The sequence below is a fragment of the Annulohypoxylon truncatum genome (assembly GCF_022578515.1).
Source record: "Annulohypoxylon truncatum strain CBS 140777 unplaced genomic scaffold F4807scaffold_35, whole genome shotgun sequence".
Taxonomy (NCBI): Eukaryota; Fungi; Ascomycota; class Sordariomycetes; order Xylariales; family Hypoxylaceae; genus Annulohypoxylon; species Annulohypoxylon truncatum.
In genome coordinates, this window is record NW_025953821.1 from 154,613 (window position 1) to 172,540 (window position 17,928).

General features: G+C 48.8%; 3 protein-coding genes across 3 annotated transcripts; 1 reads left to right on the plus strand and 2 right to left on the minus strand.

Moving 5' to 3' along the window:
• Positions 1-1,487: 1,487 nt before the first annotated feature.
• F4807DRAFT_235100 (uncharacterized protein) lies at positions 1,488-3,758 on the minus strand. The gene is made up of 2 exons (XM_047994206.1): positions 2,832-3,758; positions 1,488-2,761 (listed from the first exon to the last, which is right to left on the minus strand). The coding sequence occupies exons 1-2, from the start codon at positions 3,549-3,551 to the stop codon at positions 1,622-1,624; spliced, it is 1,860 nt and encodes a 619-aa protein (XP_047850810.1). The 5' UTR covers positions 3,552-3,758; the 3' UTR covers positions 1,488-1,621.
• An 8,310-nt stretch (positions 3,759-12,068) lies between these two features.
• F4807DRAFT_463780 (cyclin-like protein) lies at positions 12,069-14,131 on the plus strand (the record flags this gene model as incomplete). Its single annotated transcript, XM_048002027.1, has 3 exons — positions 12,069-13,193; positions 13,252-13,791; positions 13,847-14,131. 3 exons carry the CDS (start codon positions 12,069-12,071, stop codon positions 14,129-14,131), a joined length of 1,950 nt encoding a protein of 649 aa, XP_047850811.1.
• An 882-nt stretch (positions 14,132-15,013) lies between these two features.
• On the minus strand, positions 15,014-16,839 carry F4807DRAFT_439591 (Clavaminate synthase-like protein). The gene is made up of 2 exons (XM_047999218.1): positions 15,779-16,839; positions 15,014-15,671 (listed from the first exon to the last, which is right to left on the minus strand). Exons 1-2 carry the CDS (start codon positions 16,507-16,509, stop codon positions 15,374-15,376), a joined length of 1,029 nt encoding a protein of 342 aa, XP_047850812.1. The 5' UTR covers positions 16,510-16,839; the 3' UTR covers positions 15,014-15,373.
• Between the last annotated feature and the right edge of the window lie 1,089 nt (positions 16,840-17,928).

Here is a 17,928-nt window from a genome sequence, read left to right on the forward strand (position 1 = left end):
AGTCGATAATTGGCCTGAGCCTCCCTTTTCCCTCTTTTCTGATCTGGTGCCAAGCCGGTAAGCATGCCAGGGGATAGAAAAGCTAATCCTAGATAAGCTTAGCGGGTCACCGATCTAGTTTAACTCAACGTCACACATTCTTGACGCGGCAGCTGCACGGGCGGTAACTACCGGATGCGCCGCCAATGATCGTCTTGGATTTGGGTCTTCGCCTGGTTTTGGTTTCTTATTTTTAGTTTAAAGGGACGCCGCTTTAGATTTAGGTTTTCAACCCCGTCCGGGTTCTCCTTTCGAACGTTTGATGCGAGCCACGAACATGTTAGCTATGGTTTGTTGAAAAAAAAAGCGTTATGTATGATGCCCGACTTACAGAAACTATCGTGGCCTGATAATAGAGCCAGTAGTGGCAATACTAAAAGACTTCATTCTCTCTTCTCTCTTCTTTTTTTACTAATCTTAGTATATACTCCAGTTTTTGCACTTACTCGGGTACCCAGGTAGATATGTAGTATCTATGACATGAAGGTATCACGAATTGATCGAGACTATCGAAGATGACTCATCTAGTGGTTGACAATACGAACACGTATACGTATGCACACACGTAGGGATATATGGACACGCGCAGCTATGAGCATCATTTATATTTGCAACTAGAGTTTTCGTGATAACTTAACATTCATTCTCGCCAGCTAGCGATGGTGAAGGGGTCAAAGGAAAGGAGAAAGCACACAATGCGAAAAGCTTTAAAAACAACTACCGACCGGTCCAAAAATATAGGAGAAAGAGCAGGACAACCCATTTCAACACAATTTCCCACTCCATGAGGGTTCCATGTCCAGCCTTTCATGCGCTCCTTGTCTATCAACTGAATGATAAGTTAGGAGCATCTTTGCCGTGTATTCCCTTCGCCCTCAAGCAGCAGTAACCCCCTTATGACACTCCGAATTTTTTATTCACCTTGCTGCCGTCCCCGTCCACGCTCTCTCCTCTGAAAACACACTTGTGCTTTTTTTTCTTAATTTTCTTTTCCAAAGCTCATTTTCCGTTTTCGAGCCAATGACTTGGTCAAGCGTATTGTATAGCAGAGGTGGGCAGTGTTGCGAACGATAAACTGACAAGCAAGTACAATCCAACGCCAACTCGCAGATAAAAACCCACTCGCAAGATAATCGTTTCCGGCGTACCATTTTTGGTGTGAAAATGAAAAGGAGTGTAACGGCCGCGAGGCCCATATTAAATCCATGTTCCCTTTACGCCCCCTTCCTAATCCCAGTAGGAATAAAACTCCGACGAAGGGGAACAAGATAACCTCCCACACACCCCGACTCCTCCCCCCATAGTTATCACCCATGTCTCGCACCAGCGACGAGACGCTTACACCACATATGATTTATTATGTAGTGTATACTATTGTAGTGTAGTGTCAGCGACATAAACATGTTCAGCAAGCGACGGAATTTCGCAGGGCTGACGCTCATAGACTCGACTCGCAACAGTTGATGTCGATGCGATTGAGAAAACAAAAAGAAAAGAAAAAAGCAGCGCTTGTCCGAGTTGCACGATACATATTGCCGAGTTTCGAGTCATTGATGAGCGCATTGTTTGTAGATCAGGTGATCTACCGCTTGCGCTTCTTATTCTTGTCCCCTGCTACAGCAGGCGCCGTAATGGGGGCGGCTGGCAGTAGAGTGGGTGGGCCGGGAACCTCAGCCGTCTTGATGGGAACACCCATGTGGCGACCATAGCGGCCCTTTCGGCCGTTGCCTTCGTCCTCGCTAATGCATTGGTCAGCGCTGAGACCGGCATCGCGGCATCGGCCGCACGGTCGCTGACGGTCGCAACCCTTCTTGCTCTTGCGACATCGCTGGCATCGTGGCTTGGTGGACAGATCTGGCTGATCGTCCTCACCGGCCTGTCCTGGGGCGGCTGTAGTCGACGCGACAGAAGGCTTGCGCGACTGGTTTGGTAGAGACGCAGGTGACATGGGACCAATGATACCGGCGACGGCGTTCACCTTCTTAGCCTTAGTAACCTTAGGAGCTTTAGGAGCTTTAGCTTTGACCGTCTTAGGACCCGGTGCTTGTGGCTTTCCGGGTTGCTGGGTCTTAGGCTTAGGCTCGTTCAGCTTGGGGGCTCCAAGGGGGCCATCCTCAGGGCCGTCCTCGTAGTCAGCGTCATCGCCGCTAGCATCGACACTTTCGCGCGACGGCATGAAATGGTTGTGTGTTGTTTGATAGACCTTGCGATTGGTACTGGGAAGGTCAAGCTTCTGGCGACGCGAAGGCGGTAGCTCGCTTTCGCTTTCACTATCAGCGTCGCTCGTGGCACCGGTTGACGATGCGACATCGGCCTTGCCGCTAAAGGTATCATCCAATGTTGAGGCAGATGTTCTGCCATGGGAAATGTTGGACATTTCACCCAGTCTCATAAGCTGGATTGCCACATCTTTGTCTTCTTCGGAAACACAGCTTCCGATAGTTGGGTCAGGAGTTGGCAGGATGCCGCTACCATTGCCCGGATAGCCGATGCTGCCGCGATGACGGCGGGTGTCGCTCATGGGTGTCGCGAACATGCCTGCTTGACCATATCCATTGCTATAACTCTGTGGAGATTGAAGAGCTCGAGCGTTTGTGAAAGCGTTCTGTCCGGGATGTGGGAATGGGAAGGCAGGTCGTTGGTGCTCGACACGGCGGACGGGAGAGACCGAAGGATTGGACGTAGTAGTAGGTATCTGAGGTGGCGCAAAAAGTGGCAGCTCCTGCGATTATGGTTGGTCAGGATGAAAACGTTTGGAGACACAAAAATTTGAGTGATTTCGGTGTACTTACGGAGCTTTCAAACTTGGCGCGCTTTCGGCGACCGCCTTCTACGATGTTTTCAACGCTTATGTCAGTGTTGCCGATCTGCTCCTTCGCCTTGCTGGATACGGAGGCGGGAGCGCCGTCTCCACTATCGTAGCCGTTGATGCTATCGCTACGATTATCATAGTTCGTCCCGCGATTCTTGGTAGAGCGAGAGCGACCCTTCTTTCCAGCTGTCGGGTTCGTGCTGGCAGACGCGCTACGTCTACCGCGAGTGCCGTTGGGCGACGGGCTGCGCTTTCGAGATGTTCTCGACGCAGGTCTCGAGATGTGGTGCCCTAATTGTTGGCTACCATACTCAATCGGCGCCGGCTGGAAACCATTCGGCCCAAAGGCTCCCGCGGGCGGAGGAGACTCCTCAATGACTCTCACATAGACAATCATGTTGTTACTAAAGTTCTCGTACCTCGCGATGAGCGTATTACCCCGATCATCTTCAAAGCTAACGCCTTTACCCCCGTGGTAGAGGCCATAGAAGTTTTTGACAGTCGAAATTATTGATTCGGTGTCATCGTGTGGGTAGATCTGTACACGCAATGGGAGTCGTGCGCGATATTGAGGAGACTCAGGGAAGAGAAGTTCGAATTGAACATGTTTCGGAGTTATGGGCTGTCGGGGAGAGGCACTCCCGCTGTTGGAGCCGTTAGAGGCGGGTGCGAACGTCTCAATGGGCGAAGCAGATGCCATTCCGCCTGCTCAACGGATCGCTTTCCGTGAGAAGGTCGGGATACTCGGCTAGAAATAGCTAACGCTTAAGATGATGAAAAGCGCTCACTGCCGTTCCGATGCCGGTTTGGTTATGGAAGGGGGACCGTGAGGTTTTATTGGCACCAAACTCGACGGCACTATTGCCAATTTATACTTTCTACACCAGTCCCTAGCTCTTAATTTTGAGTATTAAACGGCTTTTCGCGTTCACGATATGCGTTGGACCGCCTAAAGGAGTTTGGAGAAAGCGGTCAAGGTCGATCGCAACGAAGTAGTGGAGGAGTTGGACTAGCCGGAACAACTCGTCTCAACTGGAGAAACTTGACGCAAATTAGCATTTAGCGAGAATAGATAGCATATTTATCGGTACAGGTGAATAGCGAAGCTAGACGATACAGTCATAACCAGCACTGGCTGGAGGATGACTGGATAGAAGACGGAGCAGTATGCGTCAGGAGCGGGCGACGGCTAGGAAGAGCAGGATGGACATTTTATGATACAAATGAAGCGAATATTTGATCGCATTAGGTATCAATGCTAGATAATCTTACCAGAAGGGAGAATGGATGGCGTGGTGCGCTTGGAGATGTACGAACTCGACTTTGAGGACTGGATGGATCCCCGATCAACCTACGACATCAGACTGTATGTCAGTGTCTAGATTTGGAGGGAATTCTAGATGCACTGGTGAAAGGAAATGGGAATATTGATTATAGTGAGTATATTGATGAGCTGTATTATACTTACGAGAGAAGAAGGAAGAGCGTTGGATGGCGATGTTGTCGAGAATTCGGGGTTGTGTGAAAGAGGAGGTGGTGGAAGAAGGAAGAGAAGAGTTGAGGTTTTGCAGCAGTTGAGTTGAGTTCAGTCTCCAAAATCTTCCACACTCTTTAGTTGTTGCACGCCGACCACTAAAAGCCGGGAAGTACCTAACCATCCACTGTAGGTAGGTGCTTCTTGGGTCCTTCCTGGGTCCTTCTTGGTACCTTATTAGAGGGAAAGATTAGGCTTTCTAGGCCTTGACCTGCCTGGCCAGCGCACCCGCGCCACATGTACCCTACCTATGTAGGTACCTACATACAGCCAATGAGGTACCTAACTACTGATGCTAGTAGGGTGTTTTAGCGATGCACCATGCCGAGAACGTACCACTGAATGATAAGAATCATAAAAATGACGGTCAAGGTAGAAGTATATGAGTAGATCTCTACTTTCCTTCCCCCATACACCAGACCCATCCATATTCAGATCCACATACGACGTGCATTTTCAACTCTACATCCTATCAACCGCTACAGTATGTAGTAAGTAAAGAAACACGAGATTCAGAATTCAAGGTTCTGTAATTTGAATTCCTTCATCCAGAATAATACCCTATATTTATTAGAAACTTTGCCAATAGGTAAAGACCAAACTAAAGCTATTTGGTAGCTAGCGCACCGCCTCGCAATGTGTCTGGCATTCCTCCAGCTTCGCTAAGATGCGTCGTTTATAAAGTTACAAGAGATCGACATCGAAAATGCAACTAGCTGGAGACTGAAGAGAGCGGATGACAAGCCGCCATTTGGGTCTACAGGTCCTGTCCTCTCCTCGGATGGTCAGGTCCAAGATCCAAGATGTCTTATCTTGGTCTTGGTCTAGGAATCAACAGGATCCTTCGACTTACATGTGAGTCTTTCACTTAAACTACCTAGTATGCGTGTTTTTGAGCTTCTTCAACGGCTTTTCCGTCGAATAATGGCTAGTTTTGCATGTATCTCTGCCGTTACAATAGTACAATATCTGCCATGTAAGGAATACTCGTATGGATCTAGCTACATAGCATGTACCTGTAGTGATAGAGTCGCAAACATGGGATGCTTCTCATGTACTGACAGACCCAATATTCGCCCATTGGGTACATGTGGTCCAACAGTATGCAATAGACCGTCACATATTTACCTTTTTGCGACTCGCATGCCCGGCCTTCGCGATACACACAACATGGGACGCCATGGACGCCATGGACACCATGGGTACACCATACACCACGCTCTAACAATATACGCCATACATGTATCTCCGCGTATTGTGCGATACCTTACCTGCATGGTAAATCCGATGGTGCGCTGCGCTGCGCTGCATTAGGCCTTGCTTCGAACGAAGCCGACTTACATAAAGACTAGCAACTAGCAGACTAGCCATGCAACTTCAATTTATTCTCCTGGTCATCCCGAAGGCCTTGCTAGAATCACATAAGTACATAGATCAGATCGATCCATACCTTGAAGGATCCGATACATAAGAAGAGAAACGAACACACAGACAATACCTGGTAGTTCGCCTTCCCCTGAATTTGCGCATTGCGACGTCGGGCTGGGAATTACCTGCTTCGAAATCCCGTGGATGCACAGCCATATTGCGCGCTTCCGGCAGGTCAGATACGATCACACATCTGACTTGGTCCAAGTAGGTAAGTAACTATGTTACGGAATCACCCGACCTGGCCTCTTTTAAAATCCAGGCACACACGCGCGCGCACATAGTCTACACATTCGCACACACCTGGGCATACAAGTCTCGCTCACGCTGGCGCAATCGTGTGCGATCCTCCCTCCTGTTCCAGGGCCAAACGTCCGTCAGGTGGCTTCACCGGCGGCGTCTACAAGCTTCCTTTCCTAAATCGTCATAAACCGCGCTCTTGCGCAGTTTGCGATTGTCGCCGAATGCGACTTAAAGGCTATGCGCCACTGCTGATCGAAGTGTCGCCAGTACCAGCAGATGCCAAGTTTGAGGCTCGGACTGGTGGAAGGAAGCCATTGGTGTGTTTGCGCATCATTTCATAACTCTCCACTACGTACTCTCTTCGGCGCATTTGATATAGAGTCTTACCTACCTACTCATTCTCTAAGACTAAGACGTCGCGCAAAAGCGCACATTGGCAAGAACAATACAAGTATCGACAGCCAAGCGTCCCCAAGTCGGCCAACCGTCACTGAACCGACCCCGTGTGGTTCGTGGTCGCAAACGATAACCTCGTCGTATGCGAGTTGAGGTGAGCAAAGCGGGCAAGTTGACAGCCGTGTCTAGCCAATCGTAATGCTCCGTGGATGCGCCAGTTTGTCTGGGAACAGGGATCCGGCCCTTAGAAGTGCCCAGCAAAAATTGGTAGGGTACGTACGCAGTAGATAGGCACGATGACCACTCGGAGTAGTCCCCAGACCCATCTGGAGGATACCTGAGGGTCTGTAGACAACTAGTTGGTGTGTGAGTGGGCGCGCGGGACGGAAAAGCTGCATCTAGAATTCGCAATTCATCACTGATGGACCTAACTAAAGGATGGAAAATGGAGTAAAAAAAACAAAGCAAAAAGAGACGCTGGTCTGGTTGCAGGCAAGACGAACGTTCCGAAAGACCCTTGATGGCCCGCCAGAGAGGTTACCGTTCATATTCCCATTTTTAGGGCTCGTTTTCCACGACCTTGATGAATAGGTACATACGTTACTGCGCTTTCTTATTACATGCTCCTTGCCCCCCGAAGAAGAAATAAAAAAGAAATGGGATCCAGCCCCATGCCTGTCCTATGTTTAACCGCTTCGGTACGGGTACGGCGTCTCGGTGCTAGAAAATGCGCAGCAATTAGGTCGCGAGACGAGAGCATTGGCCAGAGTAATGCCCAGGAGCGTCCGGCACATCCATGATAGTAATTATTATTGATGACATCCCCATTGTACCTGAGTGGAAGCGAATGACACACTGTTCTACTTGGTAGGGTTGGACAAATATCCACACCTAAATGCCGACTCTCTCGCGATAGGCGCAACGGCAGGGTTGGAAGAGGACAGAAAAGGGAAAGGCGCTGTATTTCGCACGTATTTGCAACGGGAGGGAAATAGTGGGAAGCATAGGCCACAGAAACCATAGAAAGCCACAGGAAGCATTTGGAAACTGGAGTTCGACGACGACGGGCAACGGGTTGTATGCGCTGGCGTCGAGTTTCATCCACTTGGATCGAATCAGACCCTGGGAACAACAGCAGCCTCTGACAGCCCAGATCCTTCCAACCAAAAGCTGGATGTGTGGTGGATGTACGTATTGTACCATACCTACATGCCTACATACAATACATACCAGTTTTCTTGCGCAGCCAAGCGCGGGCTACTTTGGGCGCAACTTGCGGGATCGCCCAACAAGACTCGGTTTCTCCATTCCCCACGCGCTATGTATGTACAGCTCGAACGGTGAACTTGGTTGGCTGAGGAGAAGAGGTTCGTAAACACTCCACGATCCACGACGCTCTTTAAGCTTGTTCGCTTCGCCTATTCGAGTCAACTCGCAAAACAAACAACAACAAGAAAAGAGGAGCTAGTATGGTCGCGGCCAGCTTCTAGTTTCACAAACATTCGTTTCCCCCCGTTCCCCCCGTTTCTCGTTTCTAGCCTAATTAACTAATAATAAGAGAAGATCACAAGTTGGAGTTGTTGTTCGAAGCGGCGCATACTGGGTGCGCATGCGCATTACACGCACCTTTCTCTTATTCTTTCTTACTAGGAACCCGGGGTTGGTGGCCCTTGAATTCGTCTTTATCTTGACCGCTTATGATAGATCGAACCACGACACCGTCTAACGGACGAGTTAACCTATCAGCGTCGCGACCTAATTTTTCTTCGGTCTGTTGATCTACACCGCACCAAATGATACTCTATCTAACCTGCGGTCTTTTTTTCCCATCTTGAATCTCTTCCCGACTTTCTGACTTTAGGGGTATTCCGCCGGTGCGCTATGTGTTGCGCGCAGAAGGAAAGAGAAGGAAAAGGGTAAGAAAAGAGATCGACATCGGAGTTCGTCATATCGCGGCCGGCTGCGACAACCTATTTATTAGCCAAGCAGGAAAGCGAGTAATTTTTTGACCAACCTCCGCATGTTGCCACGATAATCTAGCTTCTCTCAACATCCCCCCTTTAGATAGGTTGCAAATGTTAATTAAGAGAAATACGCCATCATTGGATGATATAGTACTGTTCGCATCTTAGTATACAATAGCTCCAACGTGGACTATCTAACTAATGCATTGTATACCTTGCGTTGGGCCGTCCTGTCATCGCGGCTTTCCATCAAACCGCATTTCCCTATCTTTAATTCATCACCTGGGCATTTCGATATTTCTCGCCTATCATACGAAGTAGTACTTCGCACACTTAGGGTTTAGTGACTTTCGTCCAATGGTAAAATATGCGACTTCGCTGCGGCTACCATCTTATGTCGCAGCAACGGTTTGAGGGAAACAGCATGATGCGTATGCATGTCACATCATTGAGGCGACGTAAGACGTCGCTCAAAACTAGCTAGACTTACTTGAGTCTGAATCCTTTGCGATCTGCAGTCATCGCAGGACTGATAGACATACTAGTAGATAGTAAAAACCCGACGATATTGCTGACGATATATTTTGAAGGGTAGAATATACCACATACATACCAGCAAGCTGAGGATCCTGCGCGGAGTTCTACCTAGATAGGTTTTGGCCGATGAGCCCACGGAGCTGGTCGTGCTAGGAAGCCCTAAAAGACCTAAAGGAGGGGTTCGACCCAACCAAATTTAGGATGTGAGGTGTCGTATTACCCACGCTTGTTACTCGTCCCAGGCTTCACTTGAGAGAAGCTGAAGAAAAGATATTGAAACGCATGGTCGCGCAAACTAGATAGCTTGCGATTTTGTGCGCATAAATCCTAATCATTGGTCTGCATGAAATTACACACATAATTAATTATAATAAGCCGTCAAAGCTAACCATTTTCTCTGGCTGCCCTACCTACCTAGTCAGCCCATTTGCGCCACCTGGTGATCTGTGATTGAGTGTCGAGAATAACGCCCCGAAACGCTAGCAGGGTATTCGAAGATATCAAATCGTGTCGCATATATGAGTAGAAGAGCTCCAATATATTTTGAAGCATTGTTAGGCCTTGGGGGTTGTGGTAGAGTTGATGGGTTGCTGTCGGCAAGAGTAGAGATGGAGATCTTTAACTCATCACGTGACCTCGAGTTGCGTTCGCGATAGGATCCTCCAGTTTACCGCGTCACGTTACCAAAAGTTAGATTGGGCGCTGCGCAGCTTGATACAGGAAAACGAGGTTGCGCATTATGGTAGGGCAATAATGTACGGCTTGCGAGTCATAAATAATTAAACAAGAAGGAGAAATAAGTTGTATTTGGAAAGCTTTCGTCGAAAATTCAAAATATCGAGATGAATTTAAGTGAGAGGAAGACGCGACGAGTTGCGAAATTACGTCACTGCCCTTTAGAGAGCCGCATTGACCACTTAAAACTCAATATGCTTTTCGTCAATCAGCTTCCAGTAGGCCCGCATGTGTGTGGAGTATGTACCTGGTACCTAAGCACGCACCTGCCACTATATTTCGGACTGACCGGATTAATGATAGCGCCGTCACTCAGTGTAAAGCCTTAGTGCATAGGGGCGCACCTTCGCTGTTTAATTTCTCTTAGGTGTCTTACAGGCTGCTGACTCGAATTCTAGCCTGGCAACCAGCTGGAATTGTGACAGGGATTACCACCATTACTCACATCGCGATTTGTTTATTTTGATTTAGTACCCCACTCTTTCCCAAAATAGGCACATGGAAGGTACGTACCTCAATGCTGATTACTGCTTCGGGTCAAAGCTTGAGGATGGATGTACACTATTTAACTTTATCTACTCTGTACTAAGGTACTTAAACCTACATGTACTCCAGTACCGTAATCTGTAAATCCGTTAACCTGGAGAATCCACTAGAGAACATCAACATCAACAATCATTGACGAGAGTCTCTCACTCACTCACTGGTCTTGATATAACACCGGCGATTCTATTTCTGAACCAATTCACCTTCTCTTCTTCACCTTTTACCGCGACAACCTTTTGTCATCGACTCTGAGGACACACTCTTTCATCGCCGACGGTAAGGTAAGAGACGATACATTCTTCTTCTTCGTCAAGTCTGACGGCGCATTATCGCATCGCCGCATCGTCACCTTCGTGGTGGTTCAGTACACTCAGGTATGTCGTCAATCTTGATCTTGGTCTTGATCTGCCTCGTCCCCGTCCCCATTATCACATTCGTAACCGACCACTGTAAATAATATCAACCCGCCGTCCGCACCCACCGCACATAAGCATTTTTTCCCACGTCGTTTCCAACAATCAATTTCTTTCCCAAAACATCCCACATTCTCTCACTTAACCGTCCACCCAACGCAAGATTTGCGTCTTCTCCCAACTCTTGCCATCACTGAATTCGACGTTGGTATTTGTTCTGCTGTATTCACTTACAGTATTGAACCAAACCGCATCGGTTCTTCTTTCCGCTCAGTGACGATTGTATTCTTATCTCCCTCGTCACTGGCGTTCGTATCCGCAAATTCTTGCGATCGCCTATGTGTGCTCGTCGCGACAACTGACACTTGACCTTTCAATAGGCATCATATAATCATCGATATCGTTAAGATATTATATCGATACCTATCGACGCAGAAGGCAAGTCTGAACCGGCAATATATCATACCAGACCATCCTGGGCACTGCCAAGGTTGCGCCGCTCGAGGTGTCCATTCTAGTCAATTAAGGTACGTACCAATCTACTAGTTCGAATGTTTACACCCAGCATGCATAGCACAGCTACATGGGCTGCGCAGCTACCAAAGGTCCAAAGCTACACCCCTTGTCCACTCCCTACTATTATCACCAGGCATTGGAGCGTTGGATCTCGAGCTCCATCCCAAAAAACAATCTTGGCCAATTTCCAACTCAAATCTCCCCATTCTCACTCCTAACCATCCACTCCCACATACACGTTTACACCTATCATCAACTTCATCTCTTCCTCGTTATCCACAACACTATCCACCCCAATGCTGAATACTTCACCTAACAACGACTCTACTCATGCACATATCTCCATCGCCTGCTCAGACCTAATGCATTGATGGCTGTAGGGCACGCTCTTGTACTCTAGGCGCATAATTACTTAGCACGCGCCGTGGAGTGTCTGGCTCCGAACATCCCATTGTCCTAATTCCTCAATTCCCTAGATCGTCCTATTCCGTGATCTCTCCCAATTCTGGTTTTAGGCCGGAAGCTTCTCTAAGCTCCTCTTCCCCGTTTAGTCGCGTCTATTTGATCATACGCTCCTCTGAACATCCACACCACGCATCGTTTTAGTACATTATGGACGGAAAGGTACGTTTTGATACCCGAGACCAAATTTCTTCTGCAAAATGTCCTATTTGTACGAATTTATTTGTGGCCTCCTTTCCTACCTAGGTAGTCCTAGGTGGCTAGGTCAAGCTTTTATTTTGGTTGGTTCCTGCATTCTGTCACCGAGGACCTCACCTCGGGAACTAACGTCCTTTACCTTGGCCTTTGATACCCTTTTCATCATTCTTAGTCTTTCCTCTCTCCAACCTACAACAGATCGAGCTAACTTTGTCCTTCTGCAGCCTCACCGTTTCGGCTACGCGATGGTCGCTCGAGGCACCGAAAACCAGCCTCTCGGAGACAAGGCGCTTCACCACCGCCACAAGTCTGCCAGCAACATTAACATCATGAGTTCCGTCAACGCCTCTTCGAAGGCCTCGTTGAACGCCAACGTTACCGACGCTGTTAACCGCGGCAAACCTACTGCCTCCAACGACGCAGCCATGTCTAAGGCTAAGAGTATCTCTAAGGGAGTTGTTGCAGTGGCCCAGGAGAATCGAGGCCACATTGGTGCCAAGGACGCGTTCTTGCAGCCGGCACAGCGACCTCCTAAGTCCCTTCAATCTTCCACGTCGATGACCCACCTTCGACCCACAACCACCGAATCTCGCCCTATCGCGAAGCCTACTGGTACCTTCGGCAAGCGAGGTCGTCCCATTCCTATCTTCAAGGACAACCAGATTGAGCCCGAGCCGGAGAAGCATGAGCCTCGACAGTCCAGCGCGAGCAACGCAAGCCAAGCTCCTACGAGCTCCAAGGGCGATGCTCAATCGAAGAGCGATGGCCACCTGGAAGGCCGTCTTGACGAATTCCACATGGCAGAGAGCCCCAAGCCCTCGCAAAAGGGTGATCATTTGTCTACTCGCCCGGCCGAGGAAGACGTTACGGAAGCCATCTACTTGGACGCTGTTGAAGAGCTTTCCAATGAGGCATCTCCCGTCTCTGCTTCTGACTACCAGAAGGAGTTGTCCGATGGTTGGCAATCTCCAAAGCTGGACGACTACGTGGGAGAACCCGATGTCGTTGTGCATGAGGACCACGATGTCCAGAACGATATTCCTGACTACGAGGAGGTCTCGACCGATGCACGAGCATCTAAGCCCCTGCCTATCCCGACTGATGACCAAGTCGAATTCTCAGATTACGAGGACGGTGATTATTCTGATGACCAGGGCTACACCGGTCAGCATTCCCCCGGTGCCACTACGGGTTTCGTGACCATGGTCGTGGTCCCTCCTAAATTGACCAAGAAGGGTGAAGCTGAAGTTGATGCTGCTAAGGCTCACGTCCTGACCAAGAACTGGGAGGAACCCTCCGACGATTACTGGGATATCGGCATGGTGGCCGAATACAGCGATGAGATCTTCGAGTACATGCGAGAGATGGAGGTAAGATAGTTTAACTGACCACGCCATGCGACCTATTGCTAATGTTTTCTCTTTGCAGATCCAGCTGTTGCCAAAGGCCCACTACATGGATATTCAGAACGAGATCCAATGGTCCATGCGATCTGTCCTCATTGATTGGCTAGCTCAAGTGCATCTTCGATTTGGCCTTCTTCCAGAGACATTGTACCTGGCCGTGAACGTGGTCGACCGATTCCTGTCTGTCAAAATTGTCTCCATGTCGAAGCTGCAGCTTGTTGGTGCTACTGCCCTAATGATCGCAGCAAAATACGAAGAGATTAACTGCCCCTCTTTGTCCGAGATGGTCTTCATGGTGGAAGGAGGTTACGCCCCGGAAGAGATTCTGAAGGCGGAACGCTTCATGTTGAGCCAACTTGAATTTACTCTCGGTTACCCGGGACCGATGAGTTTCATGCGACGAATCAGCAAGGCCGATGACTATGACTCCGAGATTCGAACGGTGGCCAAGTACTTCGCCGAGGTCACTCTCATGGATGAGCGGTTTGTTTCCACTCCTCCTAGCTATGTGGCCGCCGGTTCTCAGTGTCTAGCGCGCCTGATGTTGAACAAGGGAGAATGGGTAAGTCCAGTCCTTCGCAAATACGGCAATATGGTTATCTAATCTAAGTTTGCAGACTCAGGAGCATGTGTACTACTCCGGCTACACCTTCACTCAGCTGAAGCCGCTCATGGCGACTATCATGGAGTGTTGTTACGACCCCAGCCGACATCATAACGCGATCTACAAGAAGTACTCTACTAAGCAGTTCAAGTGCGCGTCTATCTTTGTCGTCAACATGGTCGAGAAGGGATTCGAGCTCCCTTTCCAGAATCACGCCCACGTCCTACAGAAGAACGGCATCGATGATTCTCGTTGGGGCTTGACTATGCCGCTCCCCTCTTATCCTACCGTCCGTTGAATCCGTCACAACTCGAGGGACACGTGCAGTTTAGTACTTGAGAGCTGCAAATACTTGAGTCCCAATGAAGTGACGATCACATAATTCGACGACTTATTATTGCATCGACTCTACATCTGTCTATGTGGAGGGACCCCGTTCTCATTTACAGTTCGGGCTAATTCTTTACCAACTTTTAATCACGGCATCGATTTGCGCTGCCATTCACGAATGATACGAGGCGTATGAAAAACCATGATACTCTAATTTCCGACGTTATTTTCCGCATTCAACAAACTCTCGTCTTTTCCGCGATGGCGTTCATGGCAAAAAAGCTCGACCTGTACGGCGAGCATCGGCATCAAAGGCGTTGGGCCCTATAGGACAGGGCATGGTGGCACATGGGCGTCTTGGCGGCATTGTTTATTCTAATCACATCATTGGCATTGTTGGTGGAGAAATAGATTCTCGCAATCTACTTTCGAAGCTAGCAATGCCCTTAAAGGGGCTAAAGAATTGATACCTTTAGTCCTACTGTTTGATATACCATTTTGTTCTGGGGGGAGAGCAATCTTGGCCCGGGCTCTGGGGAAGGGTTTATCGAGATGAAAGCTCCAGTCAAGTCTTCTCCCATAATCATTCTCGTTCAACCCCCCCTACCCCATTTCTTGTACAGAGATTCTATGGTCGGGACGCATCCGATTGCGCAAAATTCCTAGTTGTCATTACGGCCTTAAGCCGACGACGTTCACTTGCCGGGTTACGAGGCAATGGACAGGATCAAATAGCTCCTAGGAGACATGCTGCATAAAATGCATTATGGAAAAGGTTTTTAAAACCAATATATCTGGCTTCTCGCTTGGCTTGATTGTGACATGTAGTAAACAGTAGGAGTAGAGGCTATTTGGAGAGCCGGTGATCATATCCGCTAGGTATAGATCCTAAGATACGCTGGTGTTGATCTTTTTGGCCTTACTCGATTGAAGACATCATGAGGATGCCATCTTCAAATAGAATATAAACGTAAAAGTATGCTAATTATCATACCCATTCAACAGAGTCGTCTCGTGTTGATCTCCTTAGCATGCATTTTTGATATTCGACATCAGCCGGCAGCATTTCAACTGTTACTAACTCCTATCTCCAATTAAGGGATTACTCAAGTGCTGATATTCTACGGACGTTGACGTGCTTGGTACGTGTAGATGTATGTAAATACCTACAAAACAAATCACTATTCTCAGTGATATGTGCCAAACAAAATCAAGAAGCAGCGGCAACTAAACTCCCCTCGCCCCGTCCAGCTTCGCTGGCCAACTCCTTCTTCTTGGCCTCCAAGGCCTCATAATTGCGTTTCATGGCCGCCTTCGTGAATTCCGATCCGGTCACCATCGGATACTTCTTCAGCGGACCCTGAATCTCACAGTCCGTGTTGGGCTGGTTGAAGTATGCCATGCTGTACCGCGGACCGTAGTAGTCGACGGCGGGATCAGTCGGCGTCTTGACGCGGTGGAATGTCGACTTGAAACGGTCGTCACTCCAACTCATCAGGAGATCGCCACTTTTCGTTTTATTCTATCGTCAGCATTTCCCCTTATCTCACGCTCGGTATTCGATATTCGGAGGGAAAGGTAGGTAATCACAAGAAATAGGTACCTAGTAACTCACATATTACAAACGATCTCCCCCTCCGCCGGCTCGACCTTCGTCCACGTATCCCCCAGCCCAAACTCCGTGCACACCTCCCTGCCAGGGCAAATCTCCAAGCCGCTCTGCCCCGGCCTCTGGAACAGCAAAGTAACGAAATCCCAGTCGGCGTGCGCGCCCGCGCGGTAGTAGCCCTCGGGCGTCGGCGCGCTAGGGTCCATCGCGAAGTAATGCAGGATCCGCAGCACCGTCTGCGCATTCGGCCTTGACACATCATGAGCCTTGACGAAGTAATCGTCCGCGAACCTGAGCCCGCGCGCGAAACACAGCATAAGCTTCTCGCTGACGTCCTGCGCTTGCCGCATGAACGCTAGGCTCTGCTCCTTGAAACCCGGGAGAACGGTTTCGGGCAGCCAGGATGAGGTCATCGCGGGCCCGTATTGCATCTGGTAGCTCTCCTTCTGGTCGGCGGCGCCGGTGGAGGGGCGCACTTGCGCGCCCTTTTCCCAGCCTACGTTGGCGTGGGTGAAGGGCACGAGGGCTTTGGTGGCGTCGGGGAGCGCGAAGAAGCGCTCTGCTAGGGCGAACTGCGCGGCGATTGCCGAGGAGGGGATCCCGTGGTCGGTTAGTGCGAAGAAGCCGTCTGTTTCGGCGGCGCGGATGAGCTGGGCGGTTATCTCGGGGATGCGGGCGGGGAAGTCGCGGAGCGAGATCTTGGGGATGGTGCGGTTGGAGTATTTGGTTTCTGCCATTTTGGGGTTTGGGGGCTTGATTTGGGGCTTGGTTTGGTTTGATTAAGGTTGGGTTATAGGGGAAGGGGATTTGAGTGATATGGACGCTCTGGAAAGTTGTTGGCGTGGATATCTGACCCCTTTTATTGGATCTCTTATACACTATGGGACGTAAGAATGATTTGGAGCTGCAATATGACGTTATTGTATTCCCAGGAAACCCTAGGCGGTTTTTATGGCATGAGGATGAATCTCAGTTCATGTATTTTTCGACTTCTGCCTACGATTCTACTGTACCGAGGAGGCTCTTATATCTCGGGGGCGACGGGGCGGACCGGGAGTGGAGACATAAGACCGGGTGATAAAGCTGGCCAAGCTATCGCCCTGCGGAGATAGCTTATCCTGACTTATCATCGACCGGAGGCTGCCGTCAGCTCGGTGTCTTACATCTCGCTTTCACGTGCCTGGATCTTCAGCATTTACTGATGTCTGAGACATTGTATATATCTGGGTATCTATAGGAAGTAGCCTAGAGCTGGTTTACTAATGGAAATACGTCCATAAAGGAATTCACTAAACAGCGATATAAGATATTCTGGTAAGAAGGTTCCTGTGGTTTCATTCCAGATTTGCCTACTAATAAAGGCCGTTTCATCGTCCCATGCTAGCAGAACGAAGCGTAAAACGCCAGTGTACTCAGCCAATGTCTCACTTGCCTCGCCTAGACCCTTAGAGACCTTGAGACCTGGAAAGGTGCCGTAACTGACGTCGTCTTTCGAGTGCCCTCCCGTTGCTTATATGGAAGATTCTAATAAACCGTCTGAGGCCCCTATCTCCTTGTTCACTTACTACTACCTTAATTACACACAGTCGCTTTTCAGAGGATTGGGTGGTTATTGACTGGAATATTCTTGAGAATTCGAATTTGGTTGCTGGAAAACGTCTATCAATTGCTGATACCCTTAAGTCTAATACTGAGATAGATTTATCTTCGGAGTATGTAGAGTATCCAGGTCTTGATAAAATTATACATGAACGATATAACCGATTCGATCTTCTGCAAGTGGGCCGAAGGTTTAGATTTGTTGTTTCGGGTGTCGGCTTGCTACGCTGGCTGCGCTGGGTCGAGTGAAGAACCTACAACCAAGCTTCCACCCAAAGCTTTGGCTATTAGAATCCTGAATTTAAAATCTATTCTGACGAAGAGAAACAGATACAACATTTCCGAGAAAAACGAGTATTCATTGTGCGATGCTGAGTGAGAAAGGAATATTTCTTGAATCATGGTTACATTCGCGGTCACAACTGGGACATGATGCACCATCTTTTTCTTTCAGGGATCAAATAAATGAAATAAAATTGAATTTAATAAATTAAAAAGAAGAACCATTTTATCATTCGATAATATCTCACGCAAAAAATATAGAGGGGATTGACTTG

Coding starts and splice junctions, on each gene's coding strand:
- F4807DRAFT_235100 (XM_047994206.1), bottom strand. CDS start 3,551: ATGGCATCTGCTTCGCCCATTGAGACGTTCGCACCCGCCTCTAACGGC. Junction 2,762..2,831: donor GCGCCAAGTTTGAAAGCTCC/GTAAGTACACCG, acceptor CCATAATCGCAG/GAGCTGCCACTTTTTGCGCC.
- F4807DRAFT_439591 (XM_047999218.1), bottom strand. CDS start 16,509: ATGGCAGAAACCAAATACTCCAACCGCACCATCCCCAAGATCTCGCTC. Junction 15,672..15,778: donor GGGGAGATCGTTTGTAATAT/GTGAGTTACTAG, acceptor TAAAACGAAAAG/TGGCGATCTCCTGATGAGTT.